This window comes from Protopterus annectens, chromosome 2.part1 (assembly GCF_019279795.1).
Source record: "Protopterus annectens isolate FY-2018-M chromosome 2.part1, PAN1.0, whole genome shotgun sequence".
Classification (NCBI taxonomy): Eukaryota; Metazoa; Chordata; order Ceratodontiformes; family Protopteridae; genus Protopterus; species Protopterus annectens.
Window position 1 is genome coordinate 1,246,821,846 of NC_056729.1, and position 22,997 is coordinate 1,246,844,842.

At 37.5% G+C, this 22,997-nt stretch overlaps 1 protein-coding gene across 4 annotated transcripts in view; it reads right to left on the bottom strand.

The window, feature by feature from the left end:
• Positions 1-22,997, bottom strand: part of SEMA5B (semaphorin 5B) — a 3,270,261-nt gene that overhangs the window by 501,162 nt on the left and 2,746,102 nt on the right. For all 4 annotated transcript variants that reach the window (XM_044062778.1, XM_044062776.1, XM_044062777.1 and 1 more), the window contains one exon: positions 19,749-19,956. In XM_044062778.1, coding sequence (XP_043918713.1) covers positions 19,749-19,956 — 208 coding nt within the window. The remainder of the gene's footprint in view (positions 1-19,748; positions 19,957-22,997) is intronic.

Here is a 22,997-nt window from a genome sequence, read left to right on the forward strand (position 1 = left end):
AAAAGTGGCACATAATGTCAGCTTCACAAAGAAATTGTACAACTGGCCTCCATACCTCTCAAATGTACAGATTTTCAGAGAATGTCCAGGTTTTGTTCTCATATTTGTGGTCTGTTTTTCATAAAATTGTGGTTTGCTGGCAAAATAGTGGTAAATCATTAAAGACTGAAGTTAGAAAATAATGACAGACAGTTGAGTTTTAGACTTCATGTTCTTCAGAAAATTCATGCAAATGCAAAACCTGTATTTCTATCAACTTTTTATGTTTCTAAGAGAAATATTTAAAAATTGTCCCTATTTTGGGGCTTTGTCCCACTTTTATGTATAGCTTTGTCCAGATTTCTTGCTCAAAAGGTTGACTGGTATGCTGGCCTCCTCCTCAACAGATGACTAAGTTATCTAAAAACATGTCACAATGTACCTGCAACTCCTGATTCAAGATGTGATGAATGGAATTAAAATCTTGGAAAGGGTGACAACTGCAAATAGTAACAGAAGGCAAACAGGGAGAGAACGAGACAGTATTCATAAACTGGAAGCATACCTTTTTGTGATTATCTTTAAGCTTCTGTTGGTTCAAAATCTTGCAGAACAATCTGACACAGCATTACTAACAAGTACATGCACTGCCCTGGTTCTGTGCTGCAGAAGGAGAAAGCCTTGATTTCACCCATAGACAACCCATGTTTTAAAGCGGCCCAGAAAAGGGGAATGGGAAATGAGTGGCTATGGTCTGCCCACTGTCACTTCAATGTTATGACAGAGGCTCGTAGCAATGAGAAAAGCAGCATGTACAGAGAATGATGTGGTCTTCATCTACCAAAGCCAATGAAGGAGCATGCATGCATGCAAGAGAGAAAGGGGCACACGTACTTCTTGTGATGATGCAGCTGATCCATCCATCACCAGTGGGAATGCTTTGAGCAGAGGAGAAACTTGAATTGTCTGCACAGATGAGATGTCCTTGCAGAATCATAGGTAAATTCATGGATGGTCACTGGTACGGATGGAAAAAGTTATTCAGTGGGCATGGCTGTAGAGGTAGGATCTATGGTGACACTGGTCCTCTCCCACAGAGCCTTGTGCCAGCAGGTCAGATAAAGAATGACAGTGGGCCAGATTGCAGTGGAAACTGATAGTCTGTGGATGGCTGAGTCAAGTAACCCTCATGGCTGCCAGTCTGCTTTATCCCCAGTACTGGTACAGAGAATGTCCTTATTGGGGAACAAATAAACTGAACCTGATAGGGGAGGGCTTAACAGTCAACAGGCATAAGGGTAAAAAGTACCAAGAAAAAAATACAAGTACTGTTTATCATGAATTTTCCAGCCTGTATATGTAAGCACGAGAGCATATTTGCAAAAATGTTTGATATTAGCAGGCAGTGAAATATATATAAGGGAGGAGGCCCATAACAGAATAATAAATCATGGAATGTTGTGACTTGAAACATTGCAAAGTAAGTAAAATGGCAAAGTGTCTCAAAGCCAAAAGGATGGCCAAAGTAACACTACAAAATGTAATAACGTACACACTTTGATTTTGTAGAGGGGAGGGGTCTGCCCCTGCATACTTAACATGGAGTTTTTCCCACACCCACAATCTCCAAAATCACTATCTTGAAGGTTAGGACAAACTCCCTTCTTCTTTGGAAACGACATTCAGTACAGCTAATGAAAATTCCATGCCTGCTGCAATGCAGTGCTGAAATTAGATGTCTTTGCTTGAAGAGATTAGAAAAGGGGAAGTGACAGTGTGGTGATGTTCGCTAAAAAGGATATACAAGAAAAAGGCATGTAACAGTATACAGAGACTGTAGCAAGAGTTACTGAAACAGTTAGAATGCTGGAAAAAGAACGTTTACGCAATCATTATTTCTCCTGTGTATCTCTGTTTAACACATTCATTTTCCTCGTTTTCTATCAGGGACAGAACTGCCAGCTGTATATACATACAGCATTTTTGTGAAAGACAGGCCATGTTTAGTTTATCTTTTTGGGATCTTAGGATTAAAGATGCACGTTTCTTTTAATAAGCTTCTAGTGCTGATATAATAATTGTTCTAGTTCGTGTACATTAGTGAAAATAAAACAGATTCTCTTTTGAAAAACATGCATAGAAAACAAGGGGTTTAACACGTTCTTAAGTGAGTTGTTGCTAGCAAAGCATTAACAGTATTTATATCAACTCTGTCAGTACTGGGGAAATGACTGCAAGATAAATGTGTAATGAAAGTACATGTACATGGTGATTAAGACTTCACTGGACTTTATGATCTGGTCAAAATTAATTCACTGCAAAAAATCAAAATTTTCATGTGAGCGTTGTACAACCCAATCACTCTCAAATGCATTTTCTACCAAAAAACTGTTTTTATAAATGGGACTTTTTAATCCCAATATGTATTCCACACAAAATGTAAATTAGTGTTGAGGGACATGACACTCAGTGATCCAACAGCTGGGTTTACTACTTGCAATGGCCAGAGAGGACACAGAGCCTTAATTACGGAGTCAGGAATCAGTCCAAAGTGAAGTTAATCTCAACTGCTACCCATCAAAACATTATTTACTGCAGAATAGAGCTTGTATACTTTATAAATTAATGTAAATGCCCACACCCAAATGACTAAAGTGAAAAATACATTTAAACCACTGGCATAGACTATCATCTTAAGACCTGCTTCTTTATCCAGGTCTTATTTCTTTCAGCTTCATCTCCTGCAGAAGAAACAGAAAATACAGAGTAATGCTATCCACAAATCTGTCTTGCAAACATTTCTTATATACATGGTCTTTCATGTCTGGGAATCTAAAACAAACACATATATTACTTAATTCCTTCTTACAAATGCCAAAGTTGCACAACATGAGAGAAATGTTACTGATCATCTGTTTCAGAGTACCCCCCCCCCTCCAAAAAAAAAAAAAGATGCTCAGCTTTCTTTCCAAACTCTCCTTTATTCATAAAGTGGACATAACTAGGCTAAAGAAGCTTCTAGCTGTCTGTGTACTCAACAGAAGTTGGACAAGAAACAATATCAGTGTTGTCAGCAGAAACAGTAATCATATCAAGTACAGGATTAGCATTTATCAGATTCATAAAATGCATTACAATTATAAACAGGAGTGGAATATAAATTCAGAGATATGTAACATTTAAGGTGAAAATAAATGAACAAATGCAGATAATGCACTTATAATCAATACGCAACTTTGTACCTAGTTTCACTTCAGTTAACTGATACAGCATTAGCTCTTTAATAAAACTGTCTCAGTAGGGTGTACTGTTTCTGAAGAGTGTTCAGACATTCTCCACACAGTTCTCAGTTTCTATTAATCGAATAAAAAAACCTTAATGACTTGAATTAAAACCCGAATAGATCTGACACATTTAGAAATATTAGACCATGTTGCTTGCTCGGTCAGTGATCTCTGCCTCATACCAAGAGTGTGGGGTACAATTATGACATCTGTTTACTCTGTAGATTTGCTTTGGGTACTCTGTTCTACACTCACCTCCCAAAACACATCAGTTGAATGATACACTAACCTTGTTAAACAAATGTTATATGTACTGTTGCTGTTGTAGGTCACTTTACTGAAAATGGACCATCTCCCTTACCCAGATAATAAACAATACACTGTAAGTAAAGAATACCTCTGGCAATGAATTTTGCAGTAAGCTAAAAAGTCCCAAACAACAGAACAAACAAAAACTGCACAGAAACACAGCTGAGAAAATAAAATCAACCACTACAGATGAGGTAAAATCTGACTTTAATGACAAATAGGTAAGTGTTTTCGCAATTCCAAGACTGCTTCTTCAGACCATAAATTGAACAAATTCCCTTCTCTATAAATAGTAGTAAAACACCCATCAATTAAACAATAACCCAATTAATTTCCTATTGTTTGAAACTGAATACACTACATAACAAAAAAAAAAATGAAATCTGTAAAATTCTGCAGAGAGTGTTAATGATTTCTAATGAAATAGTTTTAGTCCATTGCCACCAGATGGACTGATGCAAAATAATCTTCAAAAGAACTTATTTATTGCATTTGTTTATAGGGAAAGTCCACTGGGCCTATCATGAGCCCATTTTCAGTGGAGACCTGGGGAGGAAAGCTCCACATTTAATTACATACAAAGAATTGCTGGACAACTTTCTGTGAGAAAAACTGTTTGCCATGACTCAATGTTAAAACGCAGAGTCTTAGGTACATCAAACCCTAAACCTTAGAAATTGGAGGTAAGACTCATCCATCCGTAAGCACTTTTTCCCCATTTTTATGCATGGGATTGGGATGTCAAATCAATAGTGACTATCATCTAGAGTCTAAGCTCACACTACCAGGTGGCCAGCCCTGTTAGGGTTGTTCTTCCATACCAAAGACGCATGCACTCACACCTATGGTAAATTTTTAGACTGTCTAATCCAGTTACTGCATGTCTTTGGAATAAGGATGAAACCAGAACACTTAGAGAAAACTGACATGAACACAGGATATGCCACAGACAGCATCCCAGCTGAGATACAAACCTTCGAAACTTGATCTGAAATGATATTGCTACCTGCTGTGCCACTCACTGCCTCTCTCCCTCTCTCTCTATAAATATATATATATATATATATATATATATATATATATATATATATATACACACACACACACACACACACATATAAATTTGATAATGTAATATAAATCCATATGCATGTGTGTGTGTGTGTGTGTGTGTGTGTGTGTATATATATATATATATATATATATATATATATATATATAAATATAAATATATAGATGCTGTGTCTTTCGGCTTTTCCCGGTTAGGGGTCACCACAGCGGAACTCTGGTCTGCTAATGATTGGCAGTAGATTTTTACATGCCATGTTGCCAGCTCTGACACACAACCTTCAACGAAGGTGCACCCATTCACGCATGTCTCCACACAGAAGACGCTCTAGCTGAGAATCGAACAGGACAACGTCTTACTGTGAGGCGACAATGCTACTGCAGCACCACCACCGCAGTCATATATATATATATATATATATATATATATATATATATATAGCTATATATCGATAGACTGATATAGATAAACACACACACACACACATATATATATATATATATACATATATATATATATATATATATATATATATATATATATACATACAGATTGATATAGATACACACACATATATAATATATACATATATGCACACATATTACACATGTGACACACACTCAAACTGACAAGAATAAGTCACATTTTAGAATCATTTCAATGAAGCAGAGGGATACAGTCAATGTGCCACATAGGACCATACCTCTCAACTGTCCAGAATTTCACAGAGTATCAAGAGTTTTAGCTCATTATTTTGGTCCATCCTTCAGAAAATTTGTAGTTTTCTGGCAAATCAATGCAGATTGATGTCAGAAACAAACAGTTAATGCAAAACCTTTTAGTATATCAATTATCTAAGTTTATAAGAATAATATTTAAAAAAGTCCCTATTTTTGGACTTTTGCCCACTCATTACTTTTTGGCTTTGCCTGGATTTCTTGCGCATGCAGGTTGAGAGGTATGCAGAGGACCCACGTGTAATTAGCAACACGGGCAATGGAGGGGGGACACAGGCAGAGGACGGGAGTGAGATGCCAGTGTGGGGAGGGATGCAACCTAAGTTCACTGCAATGAACAATGCATGATCCTGTCTGGTGCCGTGATGTATAACTGTGAGTCACATAGTCAGAAGGTTATGGATGGCTGGACGCATGCATGCACATCCCAAGGGCAGTGGTCAAAGAGCTCGCAAAGTTGTTGTGAAAAAGCAGGAGAAAGGGCACAGTCCCTGGCAGCAGTAGAATGCTGCAGTAGTATCTTCAATTTCCTTACAACACTGAATATGGGGTTATGATGAGCCTGGGGAGTCTAAGTTGGGGAGGAGGTAGACTAGATGCACGAGGATAGGACCTGGTGGCAACAGATGGTCAGCTGCAAGAAGTAAAAAAAAATAATTTCTCACATTTGGAGTGGCATTCAAGTGATTAGTCTACAGTGAAGGATGTGCCACACTACTGTTAGGTGTAGAACAGTACAGTTTAGTTCTCTATATACATAAGAGTTATACCAGTGGCTTATCACCAATGCACACTTTTAGATTTGCCTCCTGTCCATGTGTGAGGCCTCAGTAATGTTTGGGTTATAAATCAATCTTGGACTATTACAGTACTCGGCTCTTCCCCACTTAAATTGCCATGCTATAGCTTAGTGAGCGGTGCTGGACTGAACCTGTATTCAATACAGTGTAGCCGTACTATTTTAAACCCCGTTACTACAAACAAAATAAGCTTAAAAAGGCAGCAGAATGCTGCAGAAGTCTGCATTCTGTCCTCGGCACTGTTATTTAACCTGCCATCTCCTGCAGTTGGTCTCAAGCCGAATCCTCTGCTATTGTGGTATCACCCAGTCATGGCTCCCTACTAAAGCTGCGGTTCTCCCACTTAAGGTGGTATACCATATTTTTGCATAACATTATACTGACGTTTTTTTTTGCAAGCACTCCTAATGGTTTATAACATAAAATTGCAATAGTTCTCAGACGGTGCTTGGGTTATTGTCGCACATCTGTAGCCCTTATTTATGCCTTGATATTGTTTGTTGCAATTATTACTTTTTTGTCATACTGACATTTGCTACATTAGTAGTTTGCCATTGTCTGTTTTTTTCTGATGATAATTCTGCTGAAACAACAGTAGATTTCTACAGTTTCCCTGCATATTACCTTACTGTAAATTGTGCATGTCCTGTTATCTGTACTCTGCTTAGCCTTTGCCTTTGTGGTAATACTCGTGCTCCTCTGCTCCTTTCCCCTTCTACCACTCTATTGCTAACAGCCTCCATACTACTCTCCCTTCTGTTTTCCCTCTTCCTTCTTTATCTTCGATCTTCTCCTGACTGCATACCTACTCTCTCCTGTCCTAGTTTTTGTCCTCAGTTACCTCTCGCTACATTTTCATTTATCTTGTCTCCTCTTTTTCAGCTCGCCCAGGTCCATTTGTGCTTACCCAACCTTTGGAAAAGTTGCACGCTAACCTGCTCACACTAATGAAGACATTTAAGTCCATCACCTTGTGCCTCATCTCATTGTGTATGTGCTTACTTATTTCTGTTGTTTACTTGTAATTCCATGTGGTGTTCACATTTGCAGCCTACAATTGACAATTTTTCTACTTAATTACTGTCTCCCTGTTAGCTTCCCACTGTGTTGTTCACAGTACTAGAATTTAAAGTAAGGAAACAACACTTTTCCCTTATTTTACCTTAATTCCTATATAGTGCCACTAGGTGGCACTATATGCCCTTCTATTTCTCTACTGTGAAACGACACTAAGAACCACATTCCCCTACAAACCTCTAGATGTTAATATAGCAATAACCCACTCCTGGGTGTGGGTAATGCGGGATTTAACCACGGTTGGCGTGGTTTGGTCCCGAGGGCGAAGCCCGAGGGACCAAACAAAGACAACCGTGGCTTCCATACCCACACCCAGAAGTGGGTTATTGCTATTATACAATGACATTATTTAAGAAAAGAAATAATTACTTTCCTTAAATAATGGCATTGTATAATGCCTTTTTGCTGCCCTTCCGCATCTGTCTGGTATTCACGGCAGTTCTGATGTACTGCGCATGCCTACGCAGTACATCAGAGTTGTGGGCAAAAGCAGCGGAGAACGCAAGATCTCCGTTGCTTTTACTGTTCGCTATGTTAAATGGCTTTAAAATGGCGAGACAGCTTTAAAATAAGCAACGGAGATCTCCGTTACTTATTTTAAAGCTGTCTCGCTATGTTAAACCCATTTAATATAACGAGACAGGTTTAAAAAAAAAGCAACGGAGATCGCAAGATCTCCGTTGCTTTTTACACACCGTGTCGCTATGTTAAAGGAGTTTAACATAGCGAGACAGCTTTAAAAAAAGCAACGGAGATCTGCGTTGCTTTTTTTAAACCTGTATCGCTATGTTAAACTCTTTTAACATAGCGAGACAGTGTTTTATACTAACGGAAAAAGTCCAGGCGACCGGACCTTTTTCCGTTAGTATATTGAGGGATTTACAACGGGCATGCTGGTTGGGCTGGCCAATCAGCGTGCACGTTTTAGAGGAAGAATTGTATAATACCAGTTTACCCATAGTAGCTCCTGTTGTACTCCACTTACCTAACACAGTAGGAACCCATAGACCTTCAGTGTACTGTTTTGAACCTACCACCAAGCAAGCCAACTGCTCTACACATTTATTTTGCAGACTGTGTGGCTGATTTTTCCTTACACTTCACTATTCCCCCTTTCTCTGGCTCTACCCACTCCGTTCACCCTGTGGGCTCACTCCACTCACCTACCCTGGCCCCAAATTCCACCTGCCCCCAATACCTCTACATTTATACCTCTCTAACCACTTCCACACTACAACTCCCTATCAGAATCTGCCCCTCCCCTCCACTCATCACTATCTCCACCATTTCCTTATCTTCTAGTCCCTCCCACTCCCACTACTAAACACATCCCTTCACTCTGTCACACCCTACTCTACAAAACCACACTTTAACCTCTCCCCCTACACTTCTGTCTACTTTCTGCTGCTAAACACCCCCTCATTTAATTTAACCTACATCTGTCATGCAAACAAAACCTTCACATATTCTACTGTCTTTACTTCAATCTCTCCTTCTCTTCTACCTACTCTACCTCACTAATTTCCCCAATTCCATTATTCTCCTCCCCTTCACACAACTTCAATATACATCAAAAAAGAATACCCTTCCTTAGCCCTAATCTCTCATCTCTACAACCACAATGAATCTCTCTTCTTTAAAAGGAAACTCTTCCTCACTCCCAATAAACTTCTTCCCATACCCTTCAAGCTACACTCCATAGGTTCTAAAAACCTAACCTATAACCCCTTAGAACACAAATACCTTCCTTTACTTTATTCTAAACTAATCTCCCTCTTCTTCCTCTCTGGTGATATACACCCTAACCCAGGACCATCTCAAAAAATCTCCTCTAACACAAACTTAAATGTTTCACCCCCTCCCTATAAATCCCTACTCTTTGCTACAATTAATCCCAGAAGCCTTTGCGATAAGATACCTGATTTTCATGCCTGGATCCTCCACAACAAACCTGACATTCTCTCTACCTCAGAAACCTGGCTAAAGCCACCTATAAAAGACACCGAAATAACACCTCCCAACTATAAACTCATACGAAAGGACAGATCCCAAAAGAAAGGTGGTGGAGTAGCCCTACATTTCTCCTTCCCCTTAACAGTAACACCCTATGCTAAACCCATATCCCAATTTGCCACTACTGAGCTAACCTTGGCCTTTCTAAAAATTATCAATAAAAGTTTGTGCATTGCAACCCTGTACATACCACCAGGCAATAATATTCCATTTCTGGAGGATATTATCTCCTGGTTTACCACCAACATAAATAATGAAATAATAATCCTAGGTGATGTGAATATTAACTGGTCATTCATTCACTCATCAACCCCCACTGAAAGCATTAACCTATATCAATTCACACAGCTAATCAAAACTCCCACTAGACCAAATAAGGATAATACCACAGGTAGCATAATCAACTGGATACTAGTCTCCCATCCTAACAGTATTTCTGATAGTGGCATTCTTCCTGACTCTATTAGCGACCATCTCCCTGCCTTTGCAAAGTGTTCCCCTTCTTCCCTGCTCCTGCAGCACAAATATATCTCAACCTGCACCTTAAAAACTTCAATTCTCAAACCTTCTCCACTGCCTTAAAACACACAAAGTGGAACCCTCTAAAGTCCCTTCCCTTGGACGCCATCTCACACTTTAATACAGTTTTCTCTGATTTACTTAACCGCTTTGCCCCCTGCAGAACTAAAAGAATCAGATCCAAAACAGTCCACTGGCTAACTAAAGAAACAAAAATCCTTATGCATCTCCGAGACAAAACTTGGAAATACTATCAAAAATTCAAAACTCCCAACTCCCTTACCGAATACAAGCAACTACGAAATCAAGTAGAAAAAACAAATAGCTATTGACCATAAATCCTACTATCTTAAACTTCAAAACAACCATAAAAATAACCCAGACAAATTCTGGAGTAGCATCTCATCAATTCTTTGTCCAGCCAAGAAAGTGAATCCCTGCCCTGACCCAGACTCTCCTGACCTTGTCCTAGCTACCCAATTCAACTCCTTCTTCATTGATGCTATAGCCAAGCTTACCTCTTCTTTCCCTAATAACATCTCCTCCAACATATCCAAAACTATGGCTTCAACCTCCAATAACTCTCAGTCCTCTCCTTTCACTCTCAAAACCAATCCTACCCATACAATAAAACAAACTCCTACTAAAACCTTGTTCTAATGCCCCAGATAACATTCCATCCAACTTTCTCAAATTAGCTGCTGATGGCATAGCTCTTCCCATCTCCATCCTAATTATTTGCTCCATCCAAGAATCCTATGTACCACTCCCTCTGCAAAAAAGCCTTCATCATCCCCCTGCACAAAGGAGGTAGCAACTTTACAATCTCCAACTTTCGACCAATAGCTATCCTGTCCCCTATCTCTAAGATTCTGGAAAAATGTATCCACCTGCAACTTTTAGCCTACCTGCTCGACAAACAACTATTGACTCCAACACAACATGGGTGTAGACAAGGACATAGCACCACCACTGCCCTCCTTTCCTTTCTTGAAATCATCAAATCTGCCCGGGATGCTGGTAACATAGTTTCTACCCTCCTCCTTGACTTATCTAAGGCCTACAATGCTGTCTCCGATAAGCTCCTCCTTTCCAGACTCTCCCATCTCAACCTTTCCTCTTCGTCCATCATCTGGTTCACCAGCTACCTATCAGCTAGGGAACAAGCTGTCAAGTGGAACAATTGTACTTCTTCTTTCCTGCATCTTCCAACAAGGGTTCCTCAAGGCTCCATAATGGGTCTCTTACTATTCAACATTTTTATTAATGACTTCTATCAAAACATCCCAAATGCTAAACTCATCCAATACACAGATGATTCTACCATCATCTGCTCTGCCAAAACTCTCCCCAGATTAATGAACATAACTCAACAGGCCTTCTCTTGCACTGAATCCTGGATGCTAGACAACCACTTAGCCCTTAATGCATCCAAATCCAAAATAATGATTTTCTATCCTTCTAGACACACTGTTATGGACAAAACATTATTCTCTATACTCAGTCAAAACAAGACCTCTATTGAAATAGTTCCCCATGCAAAACTTCTGGGTGTCCTCATTGATGACCAGCTAAAATTCAACATCCACCTTCAAACTAATATTAAAACAACTCATCAAAAGCTTGGAATTCTTTATCGTCGCAGACTCTACTTTTCTCTTTCATCCAAACTACTATCCACCAGCGACCTTATCCCCTCTCTTATTTATGGAGCTCCACTACTTATTAATCTCCAGTCAACCCTGAAATTAAAATTATCTTTATGCTATTATAAAATTTCCAAGTTTGCCACAGGATCTAAATCCTCCACTCATCACTGCAACTCCTTCCATGCCCTAAACTGGTTAGAACTCCCAAACTATCTAACTCTCATTCAACTAACGACAGTACATAAGCTCATCTTTAAACCCTCTAACGGTCCTTCTCTCTCCTCTGCCTTAAAAATTCACCAATTCATAGAACACTAAGATCCACAAATCAAAATCTCCTTGAACTTCACAAGCCTTTACATTCCCCAGGGCAACTCTTACTATCCTTCTCCCAGGCTAGATTATGGAACTCACTTCCCCCCACATATTAGAACTACCCAGCATTTGCCTTCCTTTAAAACCTTACTTTACTCTCATCTCTCTTCTCTCTGGGAATGCTCCTGTTCTCACCCTTCCTGAAACCTTACACCTCTCTTTAACCTTTTTTTACTCAGACTCAGCCATTGGACGTATATATTTCTATTGTCTCCACAAATTATGTACTACTTGCATATGAATTGTACAACTTGAACATTAATTAGTTATTATTGTAAATATCTTAAAATGCTGTACATGAGTTATTTTATTCTGAATATTGTAAATAATATTTCTCTGTTTGGAGTTTTCTGCTGGAGCTTTTCTCCCCAGGACTCCATTGAAAACGGGCTCTTTTAGGCCCATTGGACTTTCCCGGTTAACAAACTGCAATAAAAAAAAAAAATAAAATAATAAGAAACACAGCTCTATTAGCAAACATATTTTCTTATTTAAGAGCCTAATTTCCAAGCCTCATATATGAAAGAATAAAAGAGAGTGGTGAAAAATAGCCACTGAAAAGGGAATAGGCAAGAAACAGGAGCATGTCTAGAAAAAGCTAGACCATTAATGAGCAGTAATGTTAGACATTTGTCATCTGTTTTACCCTCTCTTCTTCCCAAATGATTCAGTTCTAACCTTTCAATGTTCATTCAGAACTCATCTATCTTCATCCTCTTGTTACATATGTAAAATGGGCATAACAATGATAAATAAGCATGTCATGCAATCAACGGTTTCTGTGCTGTCCATACAAGATGAAGGACTGAAATCATGTCCAAGGTTTGAAAATGAAAGTACCATCCTTCAAACTCAGGATTAATTGAGATAGATATACCAAATGTTGTGCTACAGGCTTTAAATCTAAGTGTTGTAGCAGAAGAAAAATCAACCTGAGAAAATATGTAAAGATTTACAGAAATTACAGTCTGGCTTTCTATTTCCAGCTTCTCCAAAACTGTACCTAGCATAACAGAAAGCTACAGATGAAATAACTATCTCAAGATAGAAAACATGTGTTTTCAAAAAGCTCCCAACCACAGGAAAACAAACTATGGCTAGTATGTGTTAAGTGGGAATGCAAAATGTTTTTGACTGCTGACACCCACTACATTTTCAGAGAATTGTTTAAGAATGATGCTGCCAGATGGTGCTTCTAGAAGCTCTCACTTGTCATCTTAGAGTCAAATAGGTCTGCTTCTTTGTTAGGGCATTGAATGAATTGTAAACTACATGAAGGACAGTCTTGGACATGTACTCAGATTACTGGGTCCACACCTGCAGACATGCTTGAAAGAATGCAATAACCACTGCACCATTTGTATATTAAGAGTTCTACACAGATGTCACAAAGAGTACAAGTTAAGGGATGAATTTGCTGTTGTAGCAGCAGAATCTTGGTCAGGTCTGTACACGTCTTTATGCTCTAGCAAATGTGACTGTCATTCCAACCAAGTCCTCACATGCAAATGTGCAAAAGCTGATATAGATACTGACCTTCCACATTCACAGTACATGATGCCCAGCCCATCAGTGTTCCCAGACTGAGTCCTGTGTTAATGTAGAAAGTCCTCAACCTTCTTCAGTTTTCAATTTTTTTCCAACAAAATGGAGGCAACTACAAAGTCTTAGGAAAACAATTTATTCAGAAGACAGTAGTACCGAACTCCTGGAAACCTGAATGTTTAGGTCAAGATCTGGAATGCTACTTCTCAAGAGTCATAATGTTTAATGGTTTTATAATAAAACTGCAGAGCATGACAGAAAACATTTATCTTGTGCAAATGAGAGGAATCACTAAAATGTGTCTGATGTGACAAACAAAGGAAAGAATGGGAATGAATCTGGCAAGAACAGAGGGAAATGTGTAAACACTTGTGCTCAGTACAAAGAAGTGGAAACTGGGGTACATTAGAAACAAAATTCAGGGAACAAACATGGTTCAGTGAAGAAGAGCAACAAGAATTTGTTTGTTTGTGTCTTTCGGCTTTTCCCGGTTAGGGGTCACCACAGCGGAACTCTGGTCTGCTAATGATTGGCAGTAGAGTTTTACATGCTGGCTTGCCGGGCCTAATACACAACCTTCAATGAAGGAACGCCCGTTCACGCATCTCACCAAACAGAAGATGCTCTAACTAAGAATCGAACGGGCAATGTCTAACTGTGAGGCGACAATGCTACCGCAGCACCACAAGAATATAAGCACAAAATGATTTGTGGATGATTCTGCATTTATGTTGAAAATAAGCAAGCAATTTAAGTAAGGGAACAGTAAAGGAGGGCTACATTTACAAGGATGGAAATGTTAATGTATAATCAGACTTTATGATAAAAAGCAAACCCTGAGAATAGCCACATGTTCCACCTGAGACCTATGTTGAGGATGCACTCACTGTCCAAAGAAAATAAATGATTACAGGCCAGGCTTCCTATCTCAGGGAGGCAGTAAAAGAAAGAAAAGATGCATTGTCCTTTGGCCTTTTACAGTGCAGGACAAGGAGAAGGGGCCAGAAGATGTTAGCTGCACAAACGCAGTAGGCAGAAGTGCACTCTGTCTTCATACTAGAGATGCACATTTATGACTATAGGTGAGCACCTTACATTCTTACCTACATGTCAACCACCAGTGAAGTTAGGTTTTATGTAAAACACACTTACCCTTTTTTCCTGTATGTCAGCCTGACAACCTGCCCCCACCCCAACTCAGGAATCATAGTGTCCATAGTGAGGTTACATATATGGAACAAATGAACAGAACGGAATAAAAGACAAAAATAGTGAGGTCAGCGAAGCTGATGGGAGACGATATAGAAAAAATAAGCAATAAGATTAGATAAAGAACTTAAGTTGCATTACTCATGATGAAAACAAGAGGAACAAAGAAAGACATTGATAAATGCCCAAAGAAAGGCTCTGTCTGTTTCTAAATATGTAATGAAGACATTAAATACTTATATTCTGGATATAAAACACTTGTCCCAACAACATTTACATACACTAAAGCAAGTTTTAAATATTAGGTGGATCTATTTTACATCAGCAGTACAAAAAGATATATAGTTATAAAAAAAATATAAAATTCTCTATGACTGACATGGTGTGTGTTACTGTGAAAACCGTGCCCTTCAAGAGATGTATATGCCTTCTGCATGTAACATCGAGCCTCAGAATACCCCTTGGCATGTGTTATTTCCAAAATTACACAATAACTCTCACCCTGTCAGGCATCACTGCTTGCTTATAAACATGTTATCTAGGCAGGCCCTGCCACAGTGTTCACAGAACAGCCCAGCAGAGGGAGGCCTAGAGTGGATGAAGGACATTCTAGTGGGACTACATCTTTTGACTGGCAATGGGGACACTCAGGGATGTCTCAGGATAAGCTAGAATATGTGGCTTTCGAAAGAGAAGTTTTGTCTGCACTTCTTAGTCTGTTATCACTGCTTCCCTCAGCTACAGAAGCAGAACAAAACTGAGCAAGAAGTCAACTGAGTGAGTGACTGACAACGTAAATGGAAGATTTGCATATAGTGTACTCGGGAACTGCAGTATATTGTCATAAACAACATTTTGGAAAACAACTACACAGTGATACAACAGCAGCTGTTTAAAGGTATGAAAAAACAACAACTCTGAAGACATTCAAGCCAACCAGAACTGCCTATGTTTAATTAACTGGTTGGAATCTTGCACCTTTTTATGTAGTTCGTAATGCCTTCTTTAGTTCCATTCTTTTACTCTGGTGTGCAGAAAAAAACCCTTAGAAATAAAATAACTTATATAGTCTAAAGGCACCATATAATTGGGATGTATTAAGGGCTTAGGATTTTTTTATGGCACTTACACCTTAAATCTCATGTAAAGTTCACACCTTTCATCAAAAGCACTTTTCACAACACAACGTCGTGTAATAATGAGGCTATCAATTCATCATTTCCTTGGATCATAAAAATGCATAACCATGTACTTAGCATTAACATCGCCCTCACAAATGCTTTGTGAGTTATTAAACAAGTTAAAGACTACAGAAAAATAAATTTGCCATTTCTGATGCATTTTGTCAATTCACAATGTGCACCTATTCTGTTCTACTCATATACAAAAGTGCAAGTTCACCTGCTTGCACTGGCTGCATTATTCTTTCATTCTATAAATACTGCTGTGCAGGTTTACAATCAGAGATCCTCAAACAAGGAGTTATTCAGGTTATCAAACAGTATGTCTAATGCTCAATTCTGAGATTACATTTTAATGCAGTGCCTGAATATTTAGGGAAACAGGCATAATATTAGAGACTTGTAAAAAGGACCATTAAGCTGACATTACTCTAAAACAAGAAACATTTTTAACATGTTTTGGTTTTAGCAAGCTATCATTAGATTCCATACCAGTATGATTGATCAAGTTAACTGTCTTACTACTTATGTGGAAGAAAGCAAAATTTGACAAATCTGAAATAAACCATACAGTATGATGAAAGCAGTTTAAGTCTGATTAAAAAATGATTTTAATATTAAACGGTGTACATTTTAAAAACTTCTTTTTTGTTTTGAGTTTGACAAAAGATTGCCCTGGAAGTAGGCCTATGCAAAATCTGTAGTCAAAATGCACTTGCCCAAACATACACATTTTAATATCATTAGAAAACTTCAGACGTGCTCAAAAGTGAAATCAATCCCCATTGTAATAAATTGCATAGCTGAATAACAAATTGCATTTTTGGCAAACACATTTAATACTGATAAATAGGTAAAACTCTTTGTTGGTTTCAGAAAGTAAACAGAAAATGTAAAGAATTGCAAAGAATCATAAGCTTGCATGTAGAATTTTAGCCAGTTACACAAATCTAGACAAAATAAAGTAGGCAATGACATTCTCTCTTAATGTTGTTCAACACTTAAACATTCTGAAGATTAAACAAATATTGGAATTACAATTTTAGTTTTCTGTACTACCCCTTACTTTGCTTCACAACAAGGTACAGATGGCCTACCAAATAACTACTTGCTCTTCTCACTACACAAAATGTCTGAAATGAAAGGATGTGATCTCCCTGCCACTGGTGTTGTGTCTGCCTGACTCACTCACTCATTCTCTGGCCACTGGTGTTGTGTCTGCCTGACTCACTCACTCACCCACTCACTCACTCATTCTCTGGCCACTGGTGTGTCTGCCTGACTCATTCACTCGCTCATTTACTCATTTGTTTATTCATTCATTCTCTGATACCAGTCTTATCCTACTCAGGTTCATACAGAATCATTGCCTATGTCAACAGACAGTTACATAAGGCGTGAAACTAATCCTAGATGGGACACCAATCCACTGCAAGACATACACACACACCCAGCAAACACAGACAGGCAACATGGAGGCTCAGTGATTTAACCTATAAGAATGTATTACAGCTGTAGAAAGAAGCTGGAGTACCTGTTAAAACCCTATAGATGCAGGGAGCACATGCAGACTCCACATAGAAGGCACCCCAGCTGGAAAGGAAAACAGAGAACCAAGCACTGTTTGGCAGAAATGTTAACCCTTGTACCACTTTACCTGGCAAAAATGTTAATCCCTGTACCACTTTACCTGGCAGAAATGTTAATTCTTTTACCTGGCAGAAATGTTAACCTCTGTGCCACTTTACCTGGCAGAATTGCTAACCCTTTTACCTGGCAGAAATGTTAACCTCTGTGCCACTTTACCTGGCAGAAATGTTAACCCTTGTACCACTTTATCTGGCAGAAATATTAACCCTTGTACCACTTTACCTGGCAGAAATGTTAACCTCTGTGCCACTTTACCTGGCAGAAATGTTAACCCTTGTACCACTTTACCTGGCAGAGATGTTAACCCTTGTACCACTTTACCTGGCAGAAATGTTAACCCTTGTACCTCTTTACCTGGCAGAAATGTTAACCCTTTTACCTGGCAGAAATGTTAACCCCTGTACCTGGCAGAAATGTTAACCCTTTTACCTGGCAGAAATGTTAACCCTTGCACCACTTTACCTGGCAGAAATGTTAACCCCTGTACCACTTTACCTGGCAGAAATGTTAACCCCTGTACCACTTTACCTGGCAGAAATGTTAACTCTTTTACCTGGCAGAAATGTTAACCCTTGTACCACTTTACCTGGCAGAAATGTTAACCCTTGTACCACTTTACCTGGCAGAAATGTTAACCCCTGTGCCACTTTACCTGGCAGAAATGTTAACCCTTGTACCATTTTACCTGGCAGAAATGTTAACCCTTTTACCTGGCAGAAATGTTAACCCTTGTACCACTTTACCTGGCAGAAATGTTAACCCCTGTACCACTTTACCTGGCAGAAATGTTAACCCTTTTACCTGGCAGAAATGTTAACCTCTGTGCCACTTTACCTGGCAGAAATGTTAACCCTTTTACCACTTTACCTGGCAGAAATGTTAACCCTTGTACCACTTTACCTGGCAGAAATGTTAACCCTGTGCCAATATACCTGGCAGAAATCTTAACCCTTGTACCATTTTACCTGGCAGAAATGTTAACCCTTGTACCACTTTACCTGGCAGAAATGTTAACCCTTGTGTCACTTTACCTGGCTGCACACCAAACCCTTCTGTAGCAACAGATAACTGGCTTTCTATACATGCAGAATTCTTCCTTTGCATTCCATTCTGAGTTTCAGATGCTGCTTCTTGTTTTTTCATTTTTTCTTTCTTGCTTATTTCATGTTTTACAAAAAACCTTAGTGAACACTAAGTTGTGAAATTACTATGAAAGACATAGTAAGTGTATTTTTGTGAACATACAGTAAACTACAAAAACATACAACACTTTATACCTACTCACATCAACTTTAGATATATACCTCTGAGGTTGCAACAACTTGTAATAAAGTAACTGTTCTCTGATGCACCAATCTCAGTTGAAAAGTTCTGTATTGCTAGGCTAACATCAAAGCAGTCATTTCTGTGGCACTGCTGAATCGCATATCAAACAGCAGATCGTCTGTGTTTAGGCACATAGTGTTAGCAGACAACAGAGGTTAACAACTGTCCCAAGAACAAAGCTGATCTGAACTGATATATCACTTTATTTCAAATGAAAATATCCTCATTGCTGAAATTATTGCAAATGCTTTAAAAAAATTAGGGGGTTTGCTTAATTATGCTTCATTGACTGGGTTAGTCCCACTTAGCCAGTACCCCTTTTCAGAGGAGATCCAAGCTGGAATTTATACTACTAATGTAAATTTGGCCAGGGCACCATGGAACATCCTTTATATTTTTCATTAAGTGCAGTGGGATCTTTTACATCCAAATGTATGATGTCGTACTCAAGCAGATAGGACCTCAGTTTGGCACCTCTTTCAATTGATGGCACACTCAGGAGTGCAACACTCCCATTGCTTTACTGCAGTGTAAGCAGTCTGAAAATTAACCCAATCACCTGTAGTGGGAATAGAACTTGTAGCCTTCTAATATACCATCACCAAAGGAGACTGTGGTACCTGTTGAGCCAGTGACACTACAGTGAACAATGAAAATGCATTTTGAACTGTACTGTTTTTTAGTAGTGCAAAAGAAAACAAGTTATAAAATGCATTTCAATATTGTGCTACTTTTTAAAAAGGAGATCCACAAAGCTATGATACAGCTGAGAAAAGGAGGCACCTCTCAATGAGAACATACTAGAGGATTATGGATTATTACTAAATGAATACAAACAAATCACCAGTCTTTTGTCAGTTCAGTCTCTCATATTAAATTGTGTTTATTCTATTTCTGCAAAGGGATAAAGAACAATTATTAGCTCCATTCAGAGTTTTGTGGCCTATACGTTGACAAGTGATCTTAAGTACTTAAAGATGTAGCAGTAACAATACTTATACAAATTCATGTGTTTCCTTTACTTACCCTTCTGTTTTATAAGATGAGCAGCGTTCTAGAGGGATCTTTAACACTCTGTACCTCAGACCCACAAATAAAGACCTGTCGCTATGAAGAATTTGGAGGCTCTGGATTGATTCCTTTTGACCAGCAGGTAGAAGCTGCATTTCTTCCACATAACAACTCTTTAGAGTTTTGCTTGTTGAAGAAAGTACCTTCAGAATGGTGCCATATTCTTAAAGGACAGAAAGATATGCAAAAAAATCAATCTAAAAGTTTGTGGGCAAGTCTGCAATTTACAACATGCAATATATTTTCCCTCATTCTGCAGAAACATAATTACATTTATTAGCAGACAGAGTTTCTGTTCTGCTCACAAAACAATGTCTGCAAAGAGCAGTTGTCCTGTGCTGGTTATGCTCCTCATCTCATACATAACATGAACATTTGCAATGATCAGAAGACAGCCTATGGAAAGATTATTAACTTCTATTCAGTACTGATGTCTCATGTATTTGGAGACTAAATACAGAAATAATTTATGAGCATGTATTCCCAATTTCATATTAATACAAAATGTATTACAGGATCTTTTTTATTTTCCTCATTATATTCTTCCTTCTCATTGTATTTTTTCCTGTTACACTTTGTTTTCTCTTTTTGACATTCTTTCCAGGTAAGGCTTACTACATTTGCATTTCATATAATTTATTTACTCCTTATACTTAAAATAATTTTATTTTCAAATAAAACCTTTCAGTGTAAGTGTACCTCATTTTTGCCATGTTTTCTTTTTTTCCTGGTCCACTCCTTTTTTGTGGCTGGTGCTGAGTTTTTTTGCTTTCCCACCTGTCTGTGGCTTTGTTGCTCAGTGCCTTTCTGCAGTTGGCCTGATTTGATATGTGTTGCTGTTGCTTTCTGTGTTCTCCTCCTATGCATTCTTTTCTGGCCTCATGTTTTGTTGCATGTTCTTTTCAGTGTGCTGTGGTCTGTGATGGTGTCTGGTAGTCTACATACCTGCTTGTGTCTTTTCTTTCTTTATGCTGCTTTTGTGTTTTCCCTGTTTTCCTGTCCTTGTCCACTTTTCTTCCTCCTTCTCATTTTTTCATTTCTAATTTCACAGTTTAGTCTTTCATACCTTATATCATTCCTTACTTTTTTGTTCCACTGCTTTTATTTGCCCTTTTCCCTGTATTTGTGACATGTGTCTATTTCTGGTTGTGGGTGTGTTTTTTTCCTTCTTTTCCTGTTTGCCTGTTTTGTGTTTATTTTCTGTTTGTTTCCTTGGTGTGTGTTTTGTCTTGTTCCTTTTTTTCTTTGCCTTCCTCTTGTTTCTGCTCTCTTTTCATTTTTGTGTGTTTTTTTTTTATGTTTTTTTTAAAGACTTATATGTATCTTTCCTGTGCAACATTAGATTCATATTTTTATTTTTTTTTTTTTATTTTTTTTGTAAGATTTTTTTGTGTTATGAATTTTTACCTTTTCTTTTTTTTTTTTTTTTTTCTTTTTTTTTTCTTTTTTTTTTTTTTTTTTTTTCTTTTTCTTTTTTTTTTTTTTTTTTTCTTTTTTTTTTTTTTTTTTTTTTCTTTTTTTTTTTTTTTTTTTTTCTTTTTTTTTTCTCCTTTTTTTTTTTTTTTTTTTTTTTTTCTCTTTTTTTTCTCCTTTCAATACTTTTTTTTTTTTTTTTTTTTTTTTTTTTTTTTTTTTTTTTCCTCCACTTAAAAAATTATTTATACTTTTTTTCAAAAAAATATTCCTCTTCTTTTTCTTTTTTTTTTCTTTTTCTTTTTTTTCTTTCTTTTTTTTTCTTTTTTTTCTTCTTTTTTTTTTTTATAAAACTTTTCATTAATAAATATCCAACATAAAATAATCATTTTTATATATATTTTTATATAAATAAATATATATATATATATTCTTTAAAAATTTTATCTTAAACAATATCTCTCTCTTTTTTTTTTTTGTATTTTTAATATTCTTTTTTTCTCTTTAATACATAAATAACAAATATAAAAATTTACAAAAATTTTATATACACAAATATATATATATATATTATGCACATAAATAAAAATATCAATATATATATATATTATAAATATATATATATATATATATGAATATGTATATATCTATATTTTAATAGAAATATATGGCATGGAATACTGCATGTGATTTATAATACCAAGATTGTGGAAGCCACATAAAATGCTATGCCTTTTTATTGAACTGTGTTGTCAGCAGTGCACAGAAGTGATACCAGAAGAAATGTCTATACACAAGATTTCTGAAAGGTGTGAAGCTGTAATGGACTATTTTTATTAGAGTGAAAGCCTCTTTATGAATCTTCTCACAGTCCATTTATTTCATGTGAGGTTAATCTGAACACTTCTCATTTGGATTTTTGATGCAGCATGTCTTAAGTCCTTCTTTATCATTAAAGGCACAGTGTTGAACAAAGATATCACTGAGTAGAGTAGTCTAACACATATGCATCTCTTTATGTGTAAGACTTTTGCTTTCATTTTGCTGCATTCTCAGTAAGAACATAAAGCATTTTTTCATGGGTATATGAGTAGCCATGACTCTGTCTGATGTGAATCTTCATATTAGGTCATGTAAAAGCTCTACCACTTTGTTTCAGTATTTGTCAAATAAATTTATCAATTGGGTAGGAAAATTTTCTTCTGACTTAAGGATTACCACATGTGGAATTTGTAACACTGGTGAAAGATGACTAATGGCATTACCACCTGGACAGTTGTCTGTTTCATGATTTAATGCTCAGTGCTGGAGAGTCTTATCATTGACATCTGTAGTTGGTAGCACAGTCCTTCTGTTGGTGATAGAAATATATAAACAAGAAAGGTGATTGTGAACATTGCAAGGTTTATCTACATGGTAGCAATTCTAACCATGTTTCTGTTTGTCAGGCAACCATTAGCTAATATGTTTAAGCTGGTGAGTATCTATAACCAGTGGGGTTTTAAGTTGCGAGTCCATACTGTGGAATTTGTAATGGTTGTGTGCAAAGAAATCAAATTTTAAAAATCTGCCCTTAACAAACCAACTGTAGGACAGTGTTGGGTCAATATCTTTATTTATGAGGTCCAGATGATCCTATGTTTGCAATGGCTAGCACTTATGGGCTGATATTCAGACCTTAGCACACCTTTATGGAAGCACTGTTCGCTGTCCCCTCTTTGCTATATATGAGAAGGCTACTGAACAGTGTTTAGTTTGGGAGCTCTTCTTGGAGTTCATGTCTGACACCAC